The sequence below is a fragment of the Cololabis saira genome, chromosome 22, assembly GCF_033807715.1.
Source record: "Cololabis saira isolate AMF1-May2022 chromosome 22, fColSai1.1, whole genome shotgun sequence".
Taxonomy (NCBI): Eukaryota; Metazoa; Chordata; class Actinopteri; order Beloniformes; family Belonidae; genus Cololabis; species Cololabis saira.
Window position 1 is genome coordinate 29,757,869 of NC_084608.1, and position 26,715 is coordinate 29,784,583.

General features: G+C 47.0%; 1 protein-coding gene across 1 annotated transcript in view; it reads right to left on the bottom strand.

Annotated features, from left to right (window-relative positions):
- The window catches only part of LOC133422945 (NACHT, LRR and PYD domains-containing protein 14-like), a 471,822-nt gene that overhangs the window by 309,626 nt on the left and 135,481 nt on the right, over positions 1–26,715 (bottom strand). The window contains exons 19-22 of the mRNA XM_061713002.1: positions 11,739–11,915; positions 9,150–9,323; positions 8,421–8,603; positions 6,076–6,252 (exon numbers count right to left, since the gene is read on the bottom strand). Coding sequence (XP_061568986.1) covers positions 6,076–6,252; positions 8,421–8,603; positions 9,150–9,323; positions 11,739–11,915 — 711 coding nt within the window. The remainder of the gene's footprint in view (positions 1–6,075; positions 6,253–8,420; positions 8,604–9,149; positions 9,324–11,738; positions 11,916–26,715) is intronic.

The following is a 26,715-nucleotide window of genomic DNA, read 5'->3' on the forward strand; positions in this document are numbered from 1 at the left end:
TTCTACAAACTCTGAACGAGGAGCCCTAGATGTTCAAATTTGGGCATCTGTTGTAAATGTATTTACGTAACAACAGTAACAAGTAGATCTGGATAATAGAAAAGCTGTTTTGGTTGGAAGTTCCGTCATCAAACACCCAATTCCTGGTATTTTAGGCGGTTTCTGGATCTTTTTAACATTTGCTGCTTGTTGTTCTCACCAGCTTTTTATTCTGTCACTTTTGGCGGTAAAACCAGACCTTGCGAAGCAGGTGAGATCACCGAGGGAACCAGCGCCACCTCGTTTCCACTTGCTTGTGAGAACTCGTGACACGTCCGGGGAGCCTGATTTATACCACCGCGCGAGTCGACTACACACTCCGCCGTCTCGGGTTCATACTTCTGCGTTATTGTTGACGCCGCTCTGTAATTCCGGCACCAGCCACTAGTGTAGGCTCTTTTCCTGCAGCGCGTCGCCTCCTAGAGCAGACTTTCCTTCTGTGGAGCTGATGAATATTGAGCTCGAGTCATTTGTCTGGTGAACCATAAGAAAACCAGGGAACAGAATTAAAGTTAATACAAGCTTTTATTAAATCATGCACAATGTTTTCCAGCCAGAGGTACAATTTTCTGAAACCACAATAGAGAAATGCACACGTTGGTCATCAATCCAGTCCAATATTTATACTGAAAAAGGGAGGTGTTTTGTACATTATAGGAGCCGATGTTGAACCTTATCTGGGAGGCCGACTGCAGTAAAAGAAGCTTAAACATGTCACACTTTCAGCCATATATTTTCTGTTGTCTATCTCTAATCCGACATGCCGACCCAGCAAAGATCTACGAAAACCAAAACCCAGAGAAAAACAGGAGGGGAACCATCAATCTTAAACATCCGTTCCTCTTCACCGTCCTCACCTAAAGAACAACTCAGCTAATCAGTCTGGTCATGAAAACAGGAGCTGATCTGTGCTGAGAGCAACTATCAGAGTACAACCTTATAGAAAAAACCCTCATACTTTTAACAGTTTCATAAAATCCTAACACAACAAACTATCGTTCCGCCCGCGTTAATAAAGACGAAGAAGAAATGCAGAAGTGTAAATCAGGCTTTAGTCCATACGCTGCTCTGTAGTTTCTGATGTGCAAAACTTCTCCCTCTGGTGTTTTTAAGGATGTGATTTGATTTTTAAAATGTTTAACTCATTTGGTTGATTTTGGAAAGAAAGTTTAGCATTAGCATCCAGCTACGGGGACCAGAACTATATTCTTGACCAGTAAGTTTGTTTCTGCTGCAATTGTAGACATTTCAACACGGAGGCCAAAGGAGACTCGTGTTTGGAGCCAGCCCCCAGTGGTCAGTCAAGGAACTGCAACCTCTTTACTTCCGGGTTAGACTCAGCAGCCCAACCTTTTTATCTCAGTTTTTGGTCCAAATCTGCGGTTCCTTTCACATCGGAGGCTTTTCAAACAACAATATAACAGGAGTTTGAGTTTGGTGAATACGTTTGCTCTGATTCGTTGCTGTTTATTAAGTTGTGCAGTTTGTATGGGGACTTTTCTTTTATTCTGTTTTCACTTGATATTATTACGTTGTCGGGTTTGACTCTAGAAACTGGTGAGAAACATTTTCTTACACAACACTGAACAGCATCTCATCATCTGGGCTTTTACCCGTCAATAGTCGAGACGAAACACTGGACGACTGTACAGTCGACCTCAACGTTATCTTGGGGATGCAAAGACGGAGCGTCGCCTGTTTTTGGGTGGATGGACTCTGAAGACTGTACATGCTGGGATGTTTGGGTTCATCTTGTCATCTTTTTTTGTCGTTCATGGATTCTTAAAGAGTGATACATGCGAGTGTCGGGGCTCCAAGGCCGAGTCCTCGTACGTCAGGATCTGAACCAACAGCCTGTGAATTAAGTCAGCAGGAACGGGCCGTCGGAGAAATCATAGATTAAAATGAATATGTATACATACATGTGTGTGTGTTTATATACATATATACACACACATGTATATGTATGTACACTGTAATAATTTTCATTGATGATATACTGATCATTTTAGAGAAGGGCAGAAAAAAATATTCCTCCCTTATTAAAGCTTAGTTGTCTTTCTACAGAATAGAGAACATAGCTAAACTGTAAGAATTTCTTAAAAAAAGAATAATTACAATGTTTTTATTGTGGTATTATTTGTATTTGTATCAATTTTTGTACGTATCGAGACTGTGAACGTATGTTGGACCGTGGGCCTGTGTGTGTCTGGGGGAGCAGGTGAGTGCACAGGTGTGTGACTTGCATGTGAGTGGATGAATTCACTTTGTCTGAATCACTGGAATCTGAAAGAGACGACCTCAGATAACACACATCTGTGATGCTGGGAATTCTTCAATAAATGTCCTCTCCTTGTACAGCAACGACACCGACTCGGTTCTTTTTTTCTTCTAAACAAACCTTGTTCTCAAAAGCACAACCTTTGACGACCTGTATTTTTTTTTAAGTTGTACAAAAACATCTCGCCGAGTGCTAACAACAGACCGAGTTAAGTTAGAAGAACTTAAACCCTCTGTGACGTCACCCAGAGGTTTTCTGAAGAGTCGCTTTGAACCTCATTTAATCCAAAAAATGAGTAGAACGGCAGACGAGGGTGTTTGATGAAGGAGAGGTGGAGGTTGGTGGAGCCACATGTTTCAACCTTTGCTGGTGTTGAGAGATTATAGGAGGACGTCTCCTCTGATAGGAATCCACCTGGTCCACCGTCGTCTCTTTAGTTCATTTTCTGCAGATAAAAACAGATGAGACTGTTGTTTTATTTGATACTAAACTCATGACATCTGGAAATAATTTTATAGTTTCATCAGAAATAACAACAAGAGGTTCCTGTTTTATTTTGAAACCCTGTGTCCTCGTGTTTCAGTTTTGTCTTGACTTCCCTTGTTCAGAAACGGTCACATGAAATTATAAGTTTACATATTTATGCACATAAACAAGGAGAGTTCTGCAGAGTTCGTAACCTGGATGAACCAATACGACGACTATTCCATCAACTGAACCTATTTATGATGAAATAACTGCACAAACATTTAATTTTTATGAAAAATTCAGTCCTGTTTATATATTATTATATTATCACTGCAGTTATTAGATTTTAAAATACATGTTTTCTTATACTAGAACAATAATGTGTTAAGTTATTATATTATTGGTTCAAAAACATAATTCCATTCTTGTTTGTTCCTGTTTTTATTCCGTGTGAAACGGCCACATGGACGAGGTTCTTGGTGGATTTTCCATTCTGGGTTCCTTCAGAGTTCAGAGCTGCAGTGGAGCAGCTGTGTGTCTGAACATCCTGGAAGGCCGTCAGCTGGAATACTCCTTTATTTGTGGACACGTGAACACCAGCACAACACTGGTCTACAACACACATCTGGATCCTCTGATCCTGCAGCCTGTCATCATCCTCCTCTCACAGCTTTACTGGGGAAAGCAGCCGCTGAGAAGCTGCAGCTTCACTGGAAACACTGGATCTTTGATAGACACTGGTTTTAGTAGAAAACTGCTGGAAGCAGCAGGACCGACTCCAACCTCCACTGACCTGAGAGTCTGCAGCTGGTAGTGTGGACTCTGCAGCAGACCAGACAGCTGCTCCACATCTGCAGCCTGCAGCTTGTTCCAGCTCAGGTCCAGATGTTTCAGATGGGAGGGGTTGGACTTCAGAGCTGAGACCAGAGAAGAACAGCTGATCTCTGACAGACCACACCACTCCAACCTGAACAAAGACACCAGAGAAGAAGAAACCAGAGCAGTCAGATGGTCAGTGTGGATCAGCAGGAGATCAGCCTGATGTCTGCAGGTTAGTGTCAACACAACTTTCACATCAGATTCATCTGAACACACAACTAAAACATGTCTGACCTCAGAGTCTCCAGTCTGCAGTCTGGACTCTCCAGGAAACCACACAGACGTTTCACTCCTGAATCCTGCAGGTCGTTGTTGTTACTCAGGTCCAGATGTTTCAGGTGGGAGGGGTTGGACTTCAGAGCTGAGACCAGAGAAGAAAAGCTGATCTTTGACAAACTGCAGTTCATCAACCTGAACAAAGACACCAGAGTAGAAGAAACTTTAGGTTATTTACATAACCCCGGTTCGCTGAGTAATATGAGTGAGATGTCTCACTATGGGATGTCCCGCTGCATTAATCTCATTACAACAATCCTGATTGGCTGGTGAAACGTGTCCGTCCGGCGCAGGTAGCACCAGCTACCTTAGATATCCCGTGTGGACGACATCAGGACAGCAGAAGCACACGCACGGAGCGGAGACGTCCAGCATAGAGAAACGGACAAAAGTGAGAGGCAGGACCAACTCGCCGCAGCACAGATGTCCCGGACAGAAACTCCCCTGAATCAGAACCAGGATGCCGCCAGGCTCCGAGTCCAGTGGGCACGCAAGCCCACAGGCGGCTACAAACCCTGCCTCGTAAGCAGAAGCAGTCGCCTCCAGCAGCCGGTGGGAGAGCTGCTTTGTGACAGTCTCCCCGTATGAGGACCAGCCCAGGAGACAGCTGATGGCTCCTCCTGAAACCCCTCGTCCTGTCCATGTAAGAGCACACAGACGGGACATAACACATGCCACCCCAGCTCCCCTGGTGGGGCAGCAAAACCACAACTCCAGGGGAGAACATGAACCCCCACCTGAGGCACAAATGCCGGGTTGGGTTTCAAAATCCTCCTCAACCCCCCGGAAAAAGCTGAGTGCACGACGGCTGCACTGAAAGCACGTGGATGTCACTAACCCGCTTAGCTGACGCCAGTGCCAGCAACAACACGGCCTTCAGAGACACGTGTTCCACGTCTGCCCCTCCAGGGGCTCAAAGGGCCTTAAGCCCCTCCAGAACCACAGATCCAATGGTGGTACCAGTGGTCTGGACACGGGGAGAAGCTCCTTCAGAAAACAGAAACCAGCGGGTGCTGCTCGCTGTTTCCTTCCCAAAGCCCACGTGACAGGCGGCGATAGCTGCAAGTAAAATCCACCGTGGAGAAGGCTTTCCGTTTGTCAAGCAGGTCCTGCAAGAAGGACAATATCACTCCTGCTGGACACTGAGAAGGATAGTGACCACCTTCCTGGACAGGACGGACCCCGTGGGTCAGAGAGGACGGGACTCGCCAGTGACGCTGTGAGCAGGGAGAGGACATTGAGGACTCTGGCCGAAAGCGCAGCCGCCTCGTACGGCGTTCCAGTCGGGGCCGACTGAAGACGGTCAGACTTGGACGGCAGGCCGGGGCTCCTGGAGGACACCGCTGACCCAGGGACCGGGCTCCTGGCAGTGGAGGGACGAGGCCCCGGGATCCGGGCTCCTGCTGCTGAGAGGGCGTCTCTCCGTGAGCCGCCACCTCATCCAGCAGCTCTGGGAGACGGGGACAAGTTGCTTTGTGGAGCTCTGGGCCGAGGGCAGCTAGTTCCCTCCGTAGCGGGATGTGGGGGTCTCGGCTACGACAGCAGGCCAGGGGACAGGGGCCAGGGGCCAGGGGACGGCAGCCGGGCAGCAGCGTTTGCAGGCGTCCAGCATGTCCCAGCTGGGGAGGGAGAAGCTGGTGTGCTGCTCACATCTCCATCCCCAGAGGCTGCGGGCTGTGCAGCCCGGGGCGGAGTGATGAAGAGCTCGTCCTCGTCTTCATCCTCTGACATGAGGAGGTCCCAGGTGTCTTCTTCATCGTCATTCATTAGCGCCCGGAGACAGAAGCTAGTGAGATCTGTCTGGGGACAGTTCAGCTAACAAGCCCAGGACCCAGATGAGCTCCGAGTGAGAAGAGGAGGTTGAATGACGTGGTGTCCTCCACACGGGATATCTAAGGTAGCTGGTCCTGCGGGGGACGGACACGTTTCACCAGCCAATCAGCATTGGTGTAATGAGATTAATGCAGCGGGACATCCCATAGTGAGACATCCAGAGAAATATGATGAAAGAGAACCAGAGCAGTCAGATGGTCAGTGTGGATCAGCAGGAGATCAGCCTGATGTCTGCAGGTTAGTGTCAACACAACTTTCACATCAGATTCATCTGAACACACAACTAAAACATGTCTGACCCCAGAGTCTCCAGTCTGCAGTCTGGACTCTCCAGGAAACCACACAGACGTTTCACTCCTGAATCCTGTAGATAGTAGTTGTTACTCAGGTCCAGATGTTTCAGATGGGAGGGGTTGGACTTCAGAGCTGAGACCAGAGAATAACAGCTGATCCCTGACAGATCGCAGTCCCCCAACCTGAACAAAGACACCAGAGTAGAAGAAACTTTAGGTTATTTCCATAACCCTGGTTCTCTGAGTAATATGAGTGAGATATCTCACTATAGGATGCCCCGCTGCTTTAATCTATTTACATCAATCCTGATTGGCTGGTGAAACGTGTCTGTCCACTGCAGGTAGCACCACCTACCTTAGATATCCCGTGTGGACGACATCAGGACACCAGAAGCGTACGTGAAGGAGCGGAGACGTCCAGCATAGGGAAACGGACAAAAGTGAGAGGCAGGACCAACTCGCCGCAGCACAGATGTCCCGGACAGAAACTCCCCTGAATCAGAACCAGGATGCCGCCAGGCTCCGAGTCCAGTGGCCACGCAAGCCCACAGGCGGCTGCAAACCCTGACTCGTGTAAGCAGAAGCAGTCGCCTCCAGCAGCCGGTGGGAGAGCTGCTTTGTGACAGTCTCCCCGTATGAGGACCAGCCCAGGGGACAGCTGATGTCTCCTCCTGAAGCCCCTCGTCCTGTCCATGTAAGAGCACACGGACGGGACATAACTCCCTCTGGACAGAGTGGGGGCATCAGGGCCAGTGGAGGGAATCGTACCAACGCCGCCAGCATGTGCAACTGACGGGAGCGTCATCCCCCCTGGAGGTTGATGTCCACCACCGTCCTCATATTGTCCGTCCTCACCGGGACATGATGACCCATGAGAGACGGAATGAACCGTTTCAGGGACAGAAACCGCTGATGGTTCCAGAAATGTATGTGTGAGCTGGAGGTCCAACTGCAGGTCTCTGTCCCTGCAGCAGGACTCTGTCTCTGTCCCTGCAGCAGGTCTCTGTCTCTGTCCCTGCAGCAGGTCTCTGTCCCTGCAGCAGGTCTCTGTCTCTGTCCCTGCAGCAGGTCTCTGTCCCTGCAGCAGGTCTCTGTCCCTGCAGCAGGTCTCTGTCCCTGCAGCAGGTCTCTGTCTCTGTCCCTGCAGCAGGTCTCTGTCCCTGTCCCTGCAGCAGGTCTCTGTCCCTGCAGCAGGTCTCTGTCTCTGCAGCAGGTCTCTGTCTCTGTCCCTGCAGCAGGTCTCTGTCCCTGCAGCAGGTCTCTGTCCCTGTCCCTGCAGCAGGTCTCTGTCCCTGCAGCAGGTCCCTGTCTCTGTCCCTGCAGCAGGTCTCTGTCCCTGCAGCAGGTCTCTGTCCCTGCAGCAGGTCTCTGTCCCTGTCCCTGCAGCAGGTCTCTGTCCCTCCAGCAGGTCTCTGTCCCTGCAGCATGTCTCTGTCTCTGTCCCTGCAGCAGGACTCTGTCCCTGCAGCAGGTCTCTGTCCCTGTCCCTGCAGCAGGTCTCTGTCCCTGCAGCAGGTCCCTGTCCCTGTCCCTGCAGCAGGTCTCTGTCCCTGCAGCAGGTCTCTGTCCCTGTCCCTGCAGCAGGTCTCTGTCCCTGCAGCAGGTCTCTGTCCCTGCAGCAGGTCTCTGTCCCTGCAGCAGGTCTCTGTCCCTGCAGCAGGTCTCTGTCCCTGCAGCAGGTCTCTGTCCCTGCAGCAGGTCTCTGTCCCTGCAGCAGGTCCAACTGCAGGTCCCTCACAGATCTGGTGAATTCTGCCCCGACCTGTCAGGCTGCGTCCGTAGTGTCCACCTTCCTGGACAGGACGGACCCCGGGCGTCAGAGAGGACGGGACTCGCCAGTGACGCTGTGAGCAGGGAGGGGACATTGAGAGGACATTGAGCGCTCTGGCCGAAAGCGCAGCTGCCTCGTACGCTCCTGGAGGACACCGCCGGGGCTCCTGGAGGACACGGCTGAAAGCCGGCTGCCTGGAAGCTGCGCTGCAACCAGTGGCTCCATGGGAGGCGTGCGGAGCAGCCCCGGGGACCGGGCTCCTGGCAGTGGAGGGACGAGGCCCCGGGGACCGGGCTCCTGCTGCTCAGAGGGCATCTCTCCGTGAGCCGACACCTCATCCACCTACCTGCGGTGGACGGACACGTTTCACCAGCTGATCAGCATTGGTGTAATGAGGTTAATGCAGCGGGGCATCCCATAATGAGACATCGACTGAAATATATGATATATGATGAAAGACAACCAGAGCAGTAAGATGGTCAGTGTCGATCAGCAGGAGATCAGCCTGATGTCTGCAGGTTAGTGTCAACACAACATTCACATCAGATTCATCTGAACACACAACTAAAACATGTCTGACCTCAGAGTCTCCAGTCTGCAGTCTGGACTCTCCAGGAAACCACACAGATGTTTCACTCCTGAATCCTGCAGCTGGTTCCAGCTCAGGTCCAGATGTTTCAGATGTTCCAGATGGGAGGGGTTGGACTTCAGAACTGAGACCAGAGAAGAACAGCTGATCCCTGACATATCGCATCTCTCCAACCTGCATGAAGAATAAAAGATGTGAGCTGAACCACCAGGATGCAGGTTCCAACAGAACCAGTGAAAAAGATCTTCATCAATATTCATGACATCATGCTGCTGCTCCAATAAAGACGTAGTGACTTCAGCTCTGCAGCTCTGCAGCTCCACCAGTGGATCCATCCATACAAACTCATGTTGTATCTGAATATCTCAGTCGGTACAAACGTTAGAATCTCAGTGTTTGGATCAGATGAAACATGTTGGACAGATGAAGATGAAGATGTTTGTAGACGATGCTGCATGATCTCTGCACAAACAAACATTCTGCTGCTCAGGTTCAGTTCATGTTGGGATGGAATGAAGACGTCATTGTTGAGGGAACATCGTTCACCACTCTATACTGCACACTTGTGCTCAACGGAGAGGAAAGCAGCCTGCAGACACTTCAGCTTGTTTCTAATGATGTCGGGAGCAGATGAGTCCAGAGACCAGGATGGTTCAGAGCAGCTCAGGTGTTTGTGGCTGCAGAACTCACAAATGTTACAACTTCAGTCAAAGAACAAACCTCAGAGTCTCCAGTCTGCAGTCTGGACTCTCCAGGAAACCACACAGCTGCTTCACATCTGAATCCTGCAGCTGTTTCTTACTCAGGTCCAGATGTTCCAGATCAGACGGGTTGGACTCCAGAGCTGAGACCAGATCATCACATCTGATCTCTGACAAACTGCAGCGCTCCCACCTGGAGAAAGAATAAAACACAGATAAACATCTAGATGAGTGTTTTCTCCTCCGTTCAGGGTGGTGTGGTGGGCAACACTGGAGCTTCACAGTCACAAGGTTCCTGGTCCAAATCCTGGCCCGGTTCTTTCTGCCTGGCGTTTCCATGATCTTCCCTCACGTTCACTCAGAAACTCCACAGTTCAGAAACACGTCTGTCAGGATTCTTGAAGCTTCCACATTAAACGCAGGACGGAGATACCGGGTCGTCTCTTTGATCAAATTATCATTTTTAACGACAGTCAACAAAGTACTACGTTTACTTTCAGGAATGTGGTAACAAAGTATTATAGAATAGTGCTGAGTACTCTGATTACTATCGGGGGATCATGGAGACCCTGAATGGACTTGGGAATGCAGGACTGGACTTTTACTGGTTCTGTTGCTGCCATCAAATTCAATATTCATCAATGTTTTGGTATTTCTATCAGAATTATTTAATTATTTCATCATATTTCTGTTAATAAAGGATGAAACACAAATGACAGACTTATGACAATCAAACAGAAGCGATTGTAGGAGGAGAAGAGGTTCTGGAGAACTCCATACAGGACCTGCATCATCCCACTGATAGTAATAAGAGTATTAAACACTATTCAACAATATTCCTGAAAGTAAACAAAGTACAGTACTTTGTTGTTCAAAATGACAAACTACATTTTACTCTCTCAGCTGATTATACGTCTTACTTTTAGCTCTGCGGAGTCACAGATGTGACTTATTTTACAGTGTTTGGAGCATCTTCATGAAGGAAAGCAGCAGTTTGGTCTTGTTGATTGTGAGATGTGATATCTGACATAACGATGCTGAACATCTTCTGCTCCAGGATCTGGTGTGGACTGTCTGAGGGAGTAGCAGCAGGAAGAGCTGCTGGTCCTTTCACTGGATCACAACTGTATCTACTTATTACAGATAACATCTATTTTCATGGAATAAAGGTTGGGATGATCAGAGTGGTGTTGATTGACAGACTAATGTTACTTCCTGTTGCTTCTTTCCTCCTGCTGCTCTCTGCAGCCTCTGCTGCTCCTCCCTCCACAGACGCCACACGTGTTAAAGGCTGATGGAAAACATGCGTGGTGCTGGTTCTGGCGTGGAAACCAGTTTATCAACGAGCGTTTGTCTCCGTTCCTCCAGAACCAGGACAACAACGGCTGCAGGAAGCTTCTGAACGTCACTCATGAGTTCTGGACCGGGAGCTGCTGACTGAGAGAGCTGTTGGACGCTTCCATTGTTGACTCAAGCAACACTTTTACTCTACAATATGTTCACATGTGGGACGGTGCACGTGCAGTGAATGTGCAGCAGCGGAGCCCGGGGGAGAACGTCTGCTGTAAAGAGATACGGCGGTACCGACAAACCCCGACCTCACAGCGACTACAGCGGTCCATGAAGAACCTTCTGGAGGGAGATGAAGAGTTTCCTGCCAGCTGATCCCCCTCATCATCCTCACCTCTTCCTCTTCTATTTAAACCGTCTGCAGCTCTCACTCTCACCAGATTGGGTTTGTGGTCTCCCTGCAGATACCTGTCTCCAGCGGTTCTCCTGGGACTGCTATGCTGGACCGGATCTGTGTCCTTGGACCTGTTTCAGGTCCAGCCCTGATCGCTACGTCTGTCTGAGCTTATCTGCCTGTCTTGGGTTCTGACCCTGGCCCGCTGTTCCTGGATCTGTCTTCTGCCTCACACTAACCGAACTACAGACCGTCCTGGTCTCTGGACCGGTGGCCCGTCCCTGCATGGTCACCATCTCCCTCTCCTGATCCCTCTGATTCCTATTTGGATCAATAATTATTTAGATGAGGGTTCTTTACTCCTGGTCAGCCATAATTCCAGCCCAGTCCCTGAAACCTGAACAACATGTTAGTTTGTTAGCCGTCAGCAGAAACCCGTCTTCCTTCAGGACGTGTGTGGTCTGTGTCTTCAGGGGGGTCTGTCTCCGTCAGAGATGAGCTTTCATAAAGGATTTAAAGATGAATATGTAACTCAGTTCTGTCTGGTTCTGTCAGGTTCTGTCTGGACCTGGAGCTGCTTCCTGACAGCAGGAACACACATGTGTGACGGTGAGGTGTGTGTGGTTCTAACACACATGTGTGACGGTGAGGTGTGTGTGGTTCTAACAGAACACACATGTGTGACGGTGAGGTGTGTGTGGTTCTACCAGAACACACATGTGTGACGGTGAGGTGTGTGTGGTTCTAACAGAACACACATGGATCACAGCAGGTTTCACATGAAATGTGAGTGAATGATGAAGAAGCAGCAGGAGGTTCAGACGATCAACACCTGAAACACCTTCACCTGGACTGACGGAGTCTTCTCTGTTTGAGGAGACCAAAACCTCCAAGAAAACTCCAAAAGCTCCAGTCAGAACCGACCTGAGAGTCTGCAGCTGGTAGTCTGGACTCTCCACCAGATCAAACAGCTGCTGCACATCTGCAGCCTGCAGCTTGTAGTTGAATCTCAGGTCCAGATGTTTCAGGTGGGAGGGGTTGGACTTCAGAGCTGAGACCAGAGAAGAACAGCTGATCCCTGACAGACCGCAGCACTGCAAGCTGCACAAAGACACCAGAGAAGAAGAAACCAGAGCAGTAAGATGGTCAGTGTGGATCAGCAGGAGGTCAGTCTGATGTCTGCAGGTTAGTGTCAACACAACTTTCACATCAGATTCATCTGAACACACAACTAAAACATGTCTGACCTCAGAGTCTCCAGTCTGCAGTCTGGACTGTCCAGGAAACCACACAGATGTTTCACTCCTGAATCCTGCAGCTGGTTCCAGCTCAGGTCCAGATGTTTCAGGTGGGAGGGGTTGGACTTCAGAGCTGAGACTAGAGAAGTACAGCTGATCTCTGACAACACGCAGCCCTCCAACCTGAATGAAGAAGAAACAGCTGATGACTTCTGTAACCGTGTTGAAATAAATGTTTCAGAAAACATATTTGAATAATAAGTTCATAGTTAAACAGCTCTGAAGTTGAAATGTTAAGTCATTGACCAGCAATAATGTTTTGGTATTGTTCACTAAATACCATGTTATCAAGGTTAATGTCACTGAAAATGCTGAAATGCTGAAACAAAAAGTGTGTAAAATGGAAAGGAAGTGGTTCTCTTGTAAGTCTGTAGACTCTTATCGTGCATGGAAAAAGTCTAGTCTATAAAAAAGCCCTTCACACAGCTAGAAGTGCTTATTATGGTAAATGGCTTACACTTATATAGCGCTTTCCAGCTATACTTCTACAGCCCCAAAGCGCGTTACACTATAGACATTCACCCATACACACTCACACATTCACACACCAGTAGTCGGTGGAGCTGCCACACAACGGCACTGGCCTGACAACCAGGAGCAGGGGATTCAGTGTCTTGCCCAAGGACACTTTGGTGGACACAGGAGGAACTAGGGTTCGAACCACTGACCTTCAGGTTCATGGGTGAACGCTCTACCAACTAAGCCACCTTCACCCCATTACTCATCGTGGATAGAGGATAACAAAAATAACCCACGTTTTCTGTTCAGCGCTGTAGCCAGGCTGACAAAGAGTCACAACTCTGTTGAGCCGAGTTTCCTGCAGCTCTCAGTAGTGACGACTTTATGAGCTTCTTTAGCAGTAAAATATCAGGATCAGAGTAGAAAACCACCAGGACGATCCGGTAGCTGCTGTGGGCGTTTCTTCAGCTTTAGTGACTTCCTCAGGCTCTGACTTGACTCTAGACTGCTTTGATCCTGTAGACTTCCCCGAGCTGACCTCAGTCGTCAATAAAGCTAAATCATCCACGTGTTTGTTAGACACCGGCCCGACTACTCAAAAATGTTTTTTCTCTGGTTGAGAAAAATCAAGCAGAGAGATCACGTCTCTCCGGTGTTGGCCTCACTCCACTGGTCCCCGTAAAACCTGGAATCCAATTAAAATGGTATTACTTGTGTATAAAGTCCAAAACGGCCTTAGTGTTTAATAAACCTCTAGTTAGTGTTTAGTAAAACTCTAGTTAGTGTTTAGTAAACCTCTAGTTAGTGTAACTAGTGTGTTAGGGCCAGTACTCGTAGGGGAGTTTTTCTTGCCACTGTTTGTCTTAAGGTTTTTCTCCCACTAGGGGAGTTTTTACCTGCCAGTGTTTATCGTTATGTAATAATTGCTCGGGGGTCTGGAAAGATCCCAGAGACAACTGTGTTGTAATAGATGCTGTATAAGGAAAATTGAATTGAAAATATTCATTTGTGTAGCGAGTTTTGATGTTAATAGGAACTCATTGTGTTTGTTAAAATAAGAAAAAGGACAAATACGGAAGTTAAGTGAATATATTTTACTTGGTAATTTTGTTGTGAAGAGCCAATTGCATTCAAGGGTAGGAGGGATCCAGGATATGAGTTGAAGGATACGACCCCTCCCCACTACACACATTGAATGTGTGTAGTGGGGAGGGGGGCGGAGTTACAGCTGTGGGGGAGGATGCAGGACGTCTGCTGCAGGATGACACGTGTTATCTGCTGTGACGGGAGACTCTCAGGTGTCCGACCAGGACTCTCAGAAACTGAAGTGGTGGTAGAGTCGGTCAGTTCAAATCTTTTTTTTTTTTTTTTAAATATGTTTATCCCGATTCTTTCCCATTTATATCACCCATTTATTTATATCAGTGCTCCTATCTAGTGAGCAGGCTGCTTCTTTTCACCAAACAGGGTGGGGCTTCACTGGCTGGACATAGCGCGTGGAAGGATCACGTTATTCCGGCCAGATCCTCCCCACCGGGGCAGTGTGTAGCCCAGGGGCCTCATTTATAAAAGAGTGTGTAGGATTCATACTAAAAGTGCACGTAAACCCAAAAGCCAAAAATGGCAGGCGCAAAAAAAAATCTGGATTTATAAAACCGTGTGCACGCACACTTGCACGCAATGTTCGCTTTATAAATCACAGTCCAGCTGGAAGATTGTGCAGGTGAATTCTCCTCATATCCTGCCCTCTACACGCCCACTTTCTACCATAAATGGGCAATGCAAAGTAGTTCATGACTGTATTTGCATATAAATGAGCCTGCTGAGCATGCGCAGCGGCTTCCTGCAGCCTGTTTGGGCGTCAGGATGAATGAGACGTGTCGAGCAACCGTGCCACTAAATTTCACAGAGACTGAGATTGAAATGTTGTGGATGAGGTGGAGGACAGGAAAACTACATTATTTGGTGGTCACAGTAAAAGTAGAAAAAGTATATAGATAGTATAAAATAAAGCAAGTGAATGGCAGCACGGACAGATGGTGCAGAAAAAAAAGAAGTGGTGTGATTTGAAGGTGGAGGCCAAGAGGTACGGAGCCCCTAAAGGGACACAGATTTTTTTATATATATATAATGAGTTTTACGTGCGCGCGTGAAACCTTTAAGGCTGATTTATGGTTCTGCGTTACACCAACGCAGAGCCTACGGCGTAGGTGAGTGTTGCCGCGTACCCTACGGCGTAGGCTCTGCGTCGTTTTAAAGCAGAACCATAATTTAGGCTTTACGCGCGCGCGTAAAGGTTTCACGTGCGCGTAAACTCATTATGTATTAAAAAAAATCTGAGTCCCTTTTAGGGGCTCCGTAGAGTGGCCCGGCACTCATTTGTTCTGTCCTCAGTCACTCTACGGTTGGAAGCGGTGGGTGAGGAGGAGGTTCCCGACGTGTCCTGCACGGCGGCTGCAGCAGCAGCACCAGAGTCCTGACTGACGCTGTGCTTCACACACAGAGGGACACGATCAGCGCTATTATATTATAAGTCTGATATGTGATGACATTAAGAGTATGACATGAATCTGGCTTCATTTCACCACCTCACCACCTGCGTCGCCAGTTCCCCATATCTTAAGACTGTTCCTACGGGAGGGTCAGGTTTGGCGTAGAGCTACGCACATTTTTTGGTTAGTTTTTTCTTTTTAAATCCCGACCTTTGCCTCGAAGGTGGCTTGCGCATCTTTCAAGCCATGTTTTGTGCGCAAGCAAGCTTTATAAATGAGGCCCCAGGACTGTTGCATGTTTTTGTGAGGGTAGCTCGGGTGAGGGTAGCTAGCATTAGCTACCAAGGGAACACGGGGAGAACATGCAAACTCCACACAGAAAGGCCCTTTCACCAACCCCACCCAGGGCGCTGAAGTCATGGGGGAACTAACACGCACTTCGGCGCCCACAGCGTCCCCAGCGGGAATTGAACCCAGGACCTTCTTGCTGTGAGACGGCTGCACTACCAGCTGCACCACCGTGCCCCCTAAGTCACTCATTCAACGAAGACGTTGACCGAGTTGCTGCTAAAACCGTCCTAATTGCTTGGCATGGACTTTGTTAAGAGGCTAGCGGCCTGCAGGCTAAATCGGCAGAGCCCGGGTGGATCTGTGAGCCTGACGGAGAAGTGATGGAGCCTGACAGCGTCGCCGTGTGAGGGGAGCGACGGAGGCGACCGTGAGGCTGAGTCATCTCTGCAGCTGCTGGATATCTCTGCTCATCCTCCAAGACTGGGGTGGTGCAACATCACTGAAGGGACCGTTGTCTTATTCAGCCTTCGTTTGTTGGTGGCTGCAACATTTGGACATTTGAGTATTACTTTATTTTACTGCCGGCTATAAGTTAATTTTCTGGGCCCAAAGGACGTCTGAGTTTATAGAGACCATTCTGAATGATTTTATCAGCCTGAGGGTTGGAAGAGTTTCTGAATAGTTTTGAAAGCAATATTTAACTGCTATTTCTGTTTTCTTTAAGTAAATGTTTTATAATTTTCCTGACGTGTGTTTATTGACTACTTTTGATCATTTTAGTAGTTAATGCAAATTGGCAGTAATTTAAGATTTAATGGTTTAAAGAGTGAAAATTAAGTTGTAATTGTATGTTGAAGAGCAGAAATGTTGAACGATCGCTTGCACATCAGGTGAATTCTGTTGACTTTATTGAAGGAACCCCAAGTTCTCTGAAGGTTCAACGAACTCAGGTCAGCACCTCGTTCTGGTCACATCCACTGGAGAGGCGCTACACTTCCACTCAGACTCCAACTTTTACACTTTAAACATCATCACACATCTCTTCCAGGAGAGAAGGGAGAAATAAACTTCTGGACATGTTTAATTAAATTAATTATACTATATTAACCTCTAAAGGGAACTGATGATTGCAGCAGAAATAGTCAGTGTTACAGAGTCACTAGAAAGAGTCTTTCTAGAAGTTTCCAGGTGTGTTCAGGAATGATCTCCTGCAGCCGTCTGTATGACGGAGAACCTGAAGACGTCTCTGACTGAACACAGTCCTTAGTTTTATCTGTTTGTGGAGGATCTGTTTGGACAGACTTTTCAAAGCGTCTACGATGTTTTAAATCTGTGAACTGACCTCAGAGTCTCCAGTCTGCAGTCTGGACTCTCCAGAAAACCACACAGATGTTTCCCTCCTGAATCCTGCAGGTTGTTCAGACTCAGGTCCAGATGTTCGAGATGGGAGGGGTTGGACTTCAGAGCTGAGCCCAGAGAAGAACAGCTGATCTCTGACAGACCGCAGTCCTGCAATCTGAACAAAAAGTAGGTTCTTCAAATTTCAACTTTGTCATCAGGTTCATGTGGGTCATCACTGGTATCTGGACTTTATAAAACAGGTTTTAAATTCTTTTATATCCATAATGTTGGTTCCTGGTTGTTCCTCTGAAATGTTCACCTTTTAATGAACATACTGGGGTTCTCTGCTAGAATAGAACAGAATAGAACAGAATAGAATAGAATAGTTTACTGCCATTTGTACAAGTTAAAAACAGCTCCATAGGAAGTATTGTGCATGTCCCAGAGTCCCGGGGGGTTCATTGTTCTGAGTGAGAGAGTGGGGGTTCCCTCCTTGGTGTCTGGAGCCAACAGCCTTACAGTAGCTGGTAGAAGCTGTTGTAGAAGCTCTGTAGGTGCTGATGCTCAGGTTGTAGCCCCCCCACTGGAACAGACCATGGAGGGTGGCGTCGGTCCCTGAGGGGGCTCTGTGCTGGTTGTCAGTCTGCACGCCTTCCAGTCACCTTCAGGATTCTCTCTTGTATGTGTTTATGTTTTGTTCAAAGAAAGGACTTTGCTGCCCTCTGTCACCTTTGGGTCTCCTGCTTTTGGGTTCTGTAATCTCACCTCGTGACAAAACCTGCAGCTGTTTTAAAACTAGTTCAGACTCAGGAAACTGCAGACTACAAACACAAGAAAGTACAAAGTACTTATCAAACATGTACTCTGACCTGATGTACTGGGACTTCAGACCCGTGGCACTCACTTCAGTTGCCATGAAGACTCTGGAGAAGCTGGTCCTCCGACAGCTCAACTCTGTGCTGCCAGACACCGTTGACCTCTTCAGTTTGCCAACCGCTCCAACAGATCAGTGGACGATATGGTGGCATTGGCACTTCAATTCTGCAACACCTGGACTCTCATGACACCGATGCACGGTTTCTGTTCCTGGATTACAGCTCAGCCTTCAATACAATCAGGCCGCTGAAGCCGACCACGAAGCTGGCAGACCTGGAAGTACCCGCTCCCACCCAGAACTGGATCCTGGACCTTCTCACAGACGTGGTGAGGATGGGAGAGAAGGTCTGCTGAGCTCACAGTGAGCACAGGAACCCCGCAGGGCTGCTGCCTCAGCCCACAACTCTTCTCCCTCTACACATATGACTGAACCTCCAATCAGGACAATAACATCCCCATCAAGGACGCGGACGACACCTCCATCCTTGGTCTGATTACAGGGAAGGACGAGTCATCACACAGGAACCTGGTCCACAAAATCACTGTCTATGGGGGAGACAATGATCTGGTTCTGAACCTGGACAGAACTAAATAATTCATCCTGGACTTCAGGAAAACAAAAAACCCTCTGCAGCCTCCTCTCATCAGGGGACTGTGGTTGAGCGGACTGAGAGCTACAGGTTCCTGGGCCTTCAGATCAGTGAGCGCCTCAGCTGGAACAGCAGAACACACTGCAGCTCTGGTGGAGAAAGCTCAACCCCCTCACAACGTACAATGCAATACTTACAAAAGCAGAAGTAAAATGTGCAATAAATCTCTCATCTACCTGGTAAATATCCTGTATATAACGGTGATCCAACTCAGGGTCCTCAGCTATACAAGGACATTGTATACCGGTGTATATATTTTTGTATTATATGTACATTGTTGTTATTGCAATATATGTTTATTGTTGTTATATAGTTATTTATGTGTAATTCTGACTTGCCTGACTTTGGGAGAACGCAAAAGAATCCAATGTACCAGTACCATCTGGTACCGCCTCAGGTGGAGAAGTTCAAGTATCTCGGGATCTTGTTCACGAGTGAGGGAACGATGGAGCGGGAGATTGACAGACAGATCGGTGCAGCGTCCGCAGTTATGCGGTCGATGTACTGGACCGTCGTGGTGAAGAGGGAGCTGAGTCGAAAGGCGAAGCTCTCGATTTACCGGCCAATCTACGCCCCTACCCTCACCTATGGTCATGAACTTTGGGTAGTGACCGAAAGGACAAGATCGCGGATACAAGCGGCCGAGATGAGTTTCCTCCGCAGGGTGGCTGGACGCTCCCTTACCCCCCGTTCACACTGAAAGCGTCACGGGCGTCATAGGCGTCTGGCTGCCATTCATTGTCTATGAAAAACGGGCGTCGAGAGGCGGCGGGGGCGGCGGGAGCGGCGGGAGCATCTGGCGGCGGGCGCGGCGCGTCAATTTGAAAGTTGAAAAATCTGAACTTTATGCAAATGAGCAGCGGCGACGCCGAGGCGTCGTCCAATCACAGACCGGGATTCCCGAAGCCAGAACTCTCAATGCAGATTGTACTTTCAACGTTCACTCATTCACATGTGTACAGGAGCAGAGCTGTCACTAACAAACTTATCTTATCAGGAATTAATATATTTCATCCAGCAAACTGACATTTTGCTGATTTGACTGCCGTTTTTACCTGAACTGCTCATGTGAAACAATAGCCTATCTGATGGTTGAGGGGCTGGATGGTCTGAACTATTTTATTTGCTACATTGATCCAACGAAAAATAATTAAAACCCATACTTATTAATCACAAAACACAGGTTAAACATCATGACCAAATCCGCTCCGACCCGGTGTCTCTGTGATCAGCGCAGACAGACTGCAGCTTCGCCTGAATTATGGTTCCGCGTTAAATCGACGGCGTAGCCGACGGCGTAGGGACGCGGTACGGTGTGCGTCGCCGCGTACCCTACATCGTTGGTGTGACGCGGAACCATAAATCAGCCTAGGCGGATTTATGGTTCACCGGGAGTGGGCTCTGGCGGTTGATGTTGAATCCGCGGACCAAACTTGTTAAGGAGCATCAAACTCACTCTTATCTACACGGAAATAACGCTGAAATATAAAGAAGGCTTCCCAAAGTGTGATCTATGGTGAAATAGGAAAATTAAGATGTGTAGGCTGTTCCCACTGTTCCCTTCAGTTCTGCAGCGCAGCTTTAGCCCCGCCCACCGCCGCCCCGCTGCAGGCACTGACGCTTTCAGTGTGATCGCACCAAGCGGCGAGATGCTGGCGTCGGGACGCCCGTGACTCTTTCAGTGTGAACGCAGGGTTAGAGATGAGTTTCCTCCGCAGGGTGGCTGGACGCTCCCTTAGAGATAGGGTGAGGAGTTCGGTCACCCGGGAGGAGCTCGGAGTCGAGCCGCTGCTCCTTCACATTGAGAGGAGTCAGCTGAGGTGGCTTGGGCATCTGTACCGGATCCTCCTGGACGCCTCCCTAGGGAGGTGTTCCAGGCATGTCCCTCCTCCCTAGGGAGGTGTTCCAGGCATGTCCCTCCTCCCTAGGGAGGTGTTCCAGGCATGTCCCTCCGGGAGGAGACCCCGGGAAAGACCCAGGACACGCTGGAGATACTATGTCTCTCGGCTGGCATGGGAACGTCTCAGACTCCCCTCAGAAGAGCTGGAGGAAGAGCTGGAGGAAGAGCTGGAGGAAGAGCTGGAGGAAGAGATGGAGGAAGAGCTGGAGGAAGAGCTGGAAGAAGAGCTGGAGGAAGTGTCTGGGGTGAAGGAAGTCTGGGCATCTCTGCTGAGGCTGCTGCCCCCGCGACCCGGGAATGGATAAGCGGAAGAAGATGGATGGATGGACAGTACCGTCTGGTGCAAATGCTAATAAATCTCTATTCTATTCTATTCTATTCTATTCTATTCTATTCTATTCTATTCTATTCTATTCTATTCTATTCTATTCTATTCTATTATTTCAGTATTTTATTTTACTATATTATATTCTATTTTCATTATTTTATTATTTTCTATTCTATTCTATTAGAGACAGAACTTTTAGAGCCAGTTACATCTTTGGAGGATGATGAGTGGATAAATGTGGAAACATCTCCAGTGGACTGACCTCAGAGTCTCCAGTCTACAGTTTGGACTCTCCAGTCCACCAGACAGAACCTTCACTCCTGAATCCTCCAGGTCCCAGTTCTGACTCAGGTACAGTTCTGTCAGATGGGAGGGGTTGGACTTCAGAGCGGACGCAACAACTTCATATTCAGTCTCTGAGAGTTCACAACCAACAAATCTGTGATGAGAGAAAACATGATGTCAGTTGTAATAAAGTCTGATTTAAAGCCAGACTGACCCACAGGAGTTACAGGACGGTGCAGGAGATTACAGAACCAGAGTTACTAGAATTAAAGTCACGTACCAAGTACAACTGTGTCCACATAAAACTATTGTAGGTTTACAACTCTGAGCCGTTTAAACTTGTAAACTTCTTCAATAATCTCAATGAAAATGTTTGATCTACTTCCGGCCGGACGCCAACATGGCTGCAGCATAATAAGTGAGCTCCCCGACACTGAGATTAAAAAAGCCCTGTAAACCTATCATTTTGAGAAAGTGAGGATATATTTGAGAGCGGGTAAATAAGGGCGATGAGTAAGAACAGAGGAAAAAGTCGAAAGTTTGACAAAAACGCGGATTTTAACCTGGAGCAGGATACCGAGCCAGCTAAGCTAACCGGCGAGTTAGCCGAACTAGCGGGGGAGCTAACTGACAACCGGGCAGAGCCAACACGTGGCGGAGTGAAAGCCAAGCTAGCGGGGCGACCGAGCCAGGAGGGAGGAGAGACACGACCACCTGCTGAAAGTATGGCAGACCTGGAAACAATTTTACAAGAGATACGAGAGTTTCGCCGGGAGAACTTCGAAAATCTCAAAGAGATCAAAGACGACATCAGGAAGACGAACGACAGGATTGATGACGCCGAAAAGCGGATAGTGGAAACCGAGGAGCACACTCAGAGCCTGGAGGAAGCCACGCTGGAGCTGGCGGAGCTGCAGAGGCGGGTCGAGACCAGGATGACGGACCTGGAGGGCCGCGAGAGGAGGGAGAATGTCCGGATACATGGGGTGAAGGAAGGAGCAGAGGGAAACCCTCAATCAATGATCACCTTTATCGAGAACCTCCTTCGGGAGAAGCTGGACTTACCCCCATCACTTGAATTAAAGATTGAAAGAGCCCACCGGTCCCTGGTCTCCCAGCCTCCCAAAGACTCTCCACCAAGATCCATTGTGATTAAGTTGCAGAGCTTCCGAAGTAAGGAAGAACTTATCAAGATTGCGTGGCAGAAAAAAGGCTTTATGTATGAGGGGAGGAAGGTGTTTCTAGACCACGACTATGCGCCGGAGGTTTTGAGAAAACGCAAAGAATACACAGAGGCAAAAAAGGTGTTAAGAGACAAGAAAATACGTTTCCAGACGCCTTTCCCAGCAAAACTCCGGGTGTTTTACGAGGGGGAGACGCGCCTCTATGATACAGCGGAGCAGGCGACGAAGGACATGCGGACCCGAGGGCTTCAGGTGCAGGTCGTGAAACCGGCAGAGAACTGGACGGAGCGGATTAAGCGTCTGATGTGGACGTCCAGCAGCGCGAAGACCGGTCATGGGACATCGGAGACACGACAGGGATACAAACAGAAACTGCACGCCTTCAGGAGGGACCGGGATACCTGATGAGAAATGGCGCTATAAGGTGAAGATTGGACTGTTTCCAGGAAATAATATTAGCCTACTAGGAAGACTGAGGTGAGAAACGTGTGTCTTTAATTTTCGTTAAGATTGCAGCGTTTTTTGTTGGTTTATTTTAATGGACTTTTAGTTTATATCCTCACATGCCGAGGACGTCGGGGCAGCACTGAAAGATGGACGATGCTGCTTCTAGCAGCGAGGGCCCCCTGTTCCTCGGGAGCAGAGGCCATCCCTCAGAGCGGACTGAACATCAGAGCTCAGAGAAGGTCAATAAGCAGACCTCACATAAGGAAGTTCATTTCATTATGTGTTTGAAGGTATTTATGTTAAACCTTTGTTATATGAGGTTAAATGTTCATTATTGTTTCTGTAGCAATAGGGGGGGGGGTATGATGGGGAAGATGGGAGATAGACACAAGGCAGGTGGAACGGAGATCGATGACAACATCCAAAAACTGCATTAAAGTAGCCTCGTATAATGTGAATGGTGTACTCAACCCAACCAAAAGGAGTAAGATATTAAGTAAGATGAAAAAAGAAGGGGTAGGGGTAATACTATTACAGGAGACCCACCTAACGGACAAGGAACATGCGAAGCTGACAAGGAATGGCTACAATCAAGTATTTTCTGCCTCCTACAAATCAGGACACCGGAGAGGGGTGGCTATTTTAATTTCGGGGAAGAATTCATTTGAAAAGATATCTGTGACAGGGGACAAAGAGGGTAGATATATTATGGTTAAGGGGAAACTAGAGGGTGAGTTGGTGACTTTTCTTAACATTTATGCTCCACCGGGCTCGGAATGGAAGTTTTATACACAGGTGTTTGATTTGATGACATCAGAGGTGGAGGGTATTTTGGTTGTTGGAGGAGATCTGAACCAGAGACTAAACCCACAGCTAGATTCCTCAGGAGGTGGGATACAAAAAAGTGCAATTAGTAAAAAAATGAAGATGATGATGTCTGAACTGGGAATTGTGGATGTTTGGAGGGATCTGAATCCCACACGTAAAGATTATACTTATTATTCACCACCACATAACACGTACGCCAGGATTGATTATTTCCTGATGTATAATAAAGATAGGTATAGGGTGGAAAAATGTGATATAGGAGTAAGGGATCTATCAGACCACAGCCCTCTTTATTTAACATTAGGTCTGGCGAATGAGAGAAAAACAACAGTCTGGAGATTAAATTCAAACATGTTAAGAGGACACACAAAGGAAGAAATAGTTAAAGAACTTCAGGCATATATAGAGGATAATGATAATGGTGAGGTGTCTCCGTCTGTACTGTGGGATGCGTGTAAGGCCGTGATGAGAGGGAAGTTGATAGCCAAATCAGCATATTTAAAAAAGATGAGACAATTAAAATTTGACACACTAAAATCAGATCTAAAAAGGCTAGAAAAAGAACATAAAGACAAATTGGAAGAGCGCATATATCAGGAAATTAGAAAAAAGAGAGCAGAGATAAATGAGATTTATACACAAGAGATCCAAAAAAAACTATTATTTGTAAAACAAAGATATTATGAAGTGGGGGGTAAGTCAACGAAATTGCTGGCATATAAACTGAAGAAACAGCAGGCAAAAAATAATATTTACAAAATAAGGGACCCGCTTACAAGGTTAACGATGGACAAAACAGAGGAAATACAAAAGTGCTTTGAAACTTATTATAAAAATCTATATGCCCAACCGAAAGCTAGTGATAAAACCCAGATTGATCAATTTTTAGAGAACTTAAATCTACCAAGTGTAACAGAAGAACAGAATGAGGCTTTAACTGCCGAAATTACGGATGAGGAAATAAATAAAGCAATCTCAAATCTTAAAGCCAACAAGTCCCCGGGTGCAGACGGATACACTGCAGAATGGTACAGATCATTTAGGGTAACATTAATCCCCCTTCTGCGGAAGGCGTTCAACTGGGTGCTGAAGGAGGGAGAAATCCCTCATTCATGGAGAGAAGCCATTATTTCGGTAATCCCGAAGGAGGGAAAGGATGTGCAGGAATGCTCCAGTTATAGGCCTATTAGTGTCCTTAACCAGGACTATAGATTGTTCACAGCCATTTTAGCCAGACGACTGGAAATAATTCTGCCAGGAATAATACATTTAGACCAGACCGGTTTTATAAAACAAAGACAGACGCAAGACAATATCAGGCGCACCCTACATGTGATGCAACATGTAATCAAAAATAAGATAGAGACAGTAGTGGTGGGAGTGGATGCTGAAAAAGCTTTTGACTCTGTAGGCTGGAATTTCCTATATAGAGTGCTGGAACGGTTTAATTTTCATAGGATATTTATTAAAGTCATACAGGCCCTGTATAACAAACCGACAGCTAGGATCAGGATCAATGGGAGTCTCTCAAAATGTATTACATTAGAACGAGGTTGTCGTCAAGGCTGCTCAGCAAGTCCTCTTCTTTTCGCTATATTTCTGGAACCCCTGAGCAATTGGATAAAACACAATGAAAATATTATAGGTATAGACATGGGGGGAGGGGTACAAAAAATAGCTCTATTTGCAGATGACATATTAATGTATTTATCTAGCCCGGATGTGTCCTTCCCTGCTCTTATGACAACCCTTACTGATTATGGTCATTTATCAGGCTATAAAATAAATATACAAAAAACTCAGGTTATTACTCTCAACTATACACCGGGCCAAACAATTAGGGACAATTTCAAGCTCAACTGGGAATCAAAATCAATAAAATATTTAGGAGTTAATCTACCTCAAGATTTAGGACTATTAAAATCCATCAACTACAGCCTGTTACTTAATAAAATCAAATCTGATATACGCAGGTGGAATCTGATACCTTACATGGGCATTACACAAAGAGTGGAGGTGATAAAAATTAACATACTGCCCAGGCTTCTGTACCTGTTCCAGAGTCTACCAGTGGAAGTAACGGAAGATGAATTTAGGGAATGGGATAAGATGATTTCCAGATATGTCTGGCAGGGGAAAAGACCTAGGGTCAGGTACAGAACACTGCAGTTACCTAAAAACAAAGGAGGGCTAGCACTTCCATGTCTGAAAAGTTACTATCAAGCTGCACAAATTAAAATATTATTAAATATATACAACCCTTCCTACTCAGCGAGATGGAAGGAAATTGAGGCCGACACAACAGATGGGGTTCCTATTCAGGCAGTAATAGGGGACAATAACCTGAGAAAACACGTTAGAGAAGGGGCAAACCCTTGGCTGGATATATCACTTAAGATTTGGTTTAAATTGATTGCAAAAAATGACTTAAGAACTCAGAGTAGATTATTAAGATGGATCGGGTACGATTCCGAATTCATACCAAATAGAATAGATAATAGCTTTAAAAATTGGGAAAGGGGACCAACGATACTCTGGGAGCTCTTAAGAAAGAAGGAGATTAAAAGTTTTCAGGAGATAAAAGACCAATATAATCTAACAAATACAGATCTATACAGGTATTTGCAATTACGACACTATCTAGAGCAGACGATGAGGGGGGGTATAGAGGGGAGGGGGACAGAAATTATTGGAATGTTCACTTCAGCATATGAATCAAAACTGGGAAAAAAGCTAATTTCAAAATTATATAAGGGAGTGGAAGATTTAAAGGGAATGGACACGGTGTATATAAAAGAAAGGTGGGAGAGGGACGCAAATATTACCATATCAGTGGATGAATGGGAAGAGATAAATGAACAGCAGTGGAGAACGACCTGTTCTTTAACTTGGAGAGAAAATGGCTGGAAGAACATCATGAGATTTTTCAGAACACCAGCACAGGCAAAGTATCGGGATACAAAGTGTTGGCGACTATGTGGGGCGGATAAAGCTGACCATTTTCATGTGTTCTGGAGTTGTCCCCCCATTCGCAGCTACTGGCAGGAACTTAAGAACTGTATGGACAAAGTATTGAAGGTAAATCTTCCACCTACATTCAAGGTATTATACTTGGGGAAACTGGACGTAGATTTTACAAGATTTGGGGATAAACACATTTTTAGGATAATGTTGATTGCAAGTAAGAAAGCAATTACCAGAAAGTGGATGAAGGATGAGGCACCTAAGGTGGAAGACTGGGTTGAGGTTATGCACAATATATATGGGATGTAAAAGTTAACTTTCTCTGTGAGGCTAGAGATGGACAGATTTAAAAGAGTTTGGGAAAGCTGGTTAGAGTACATAAAACCAATTAGGTCAGACTTTATTTGAGTTGTACATCATGGGAACAAAGACCCCTAGTTCATAGCTACAGATGTTGAAATGTTCTATTTCTTTTTATTTTAATTTATTTTATTTTATTTCATCATATTTGCCTGTTAAGTCCCCCTACTGGGGAAAAAAGAAAAAGAATGAACCATT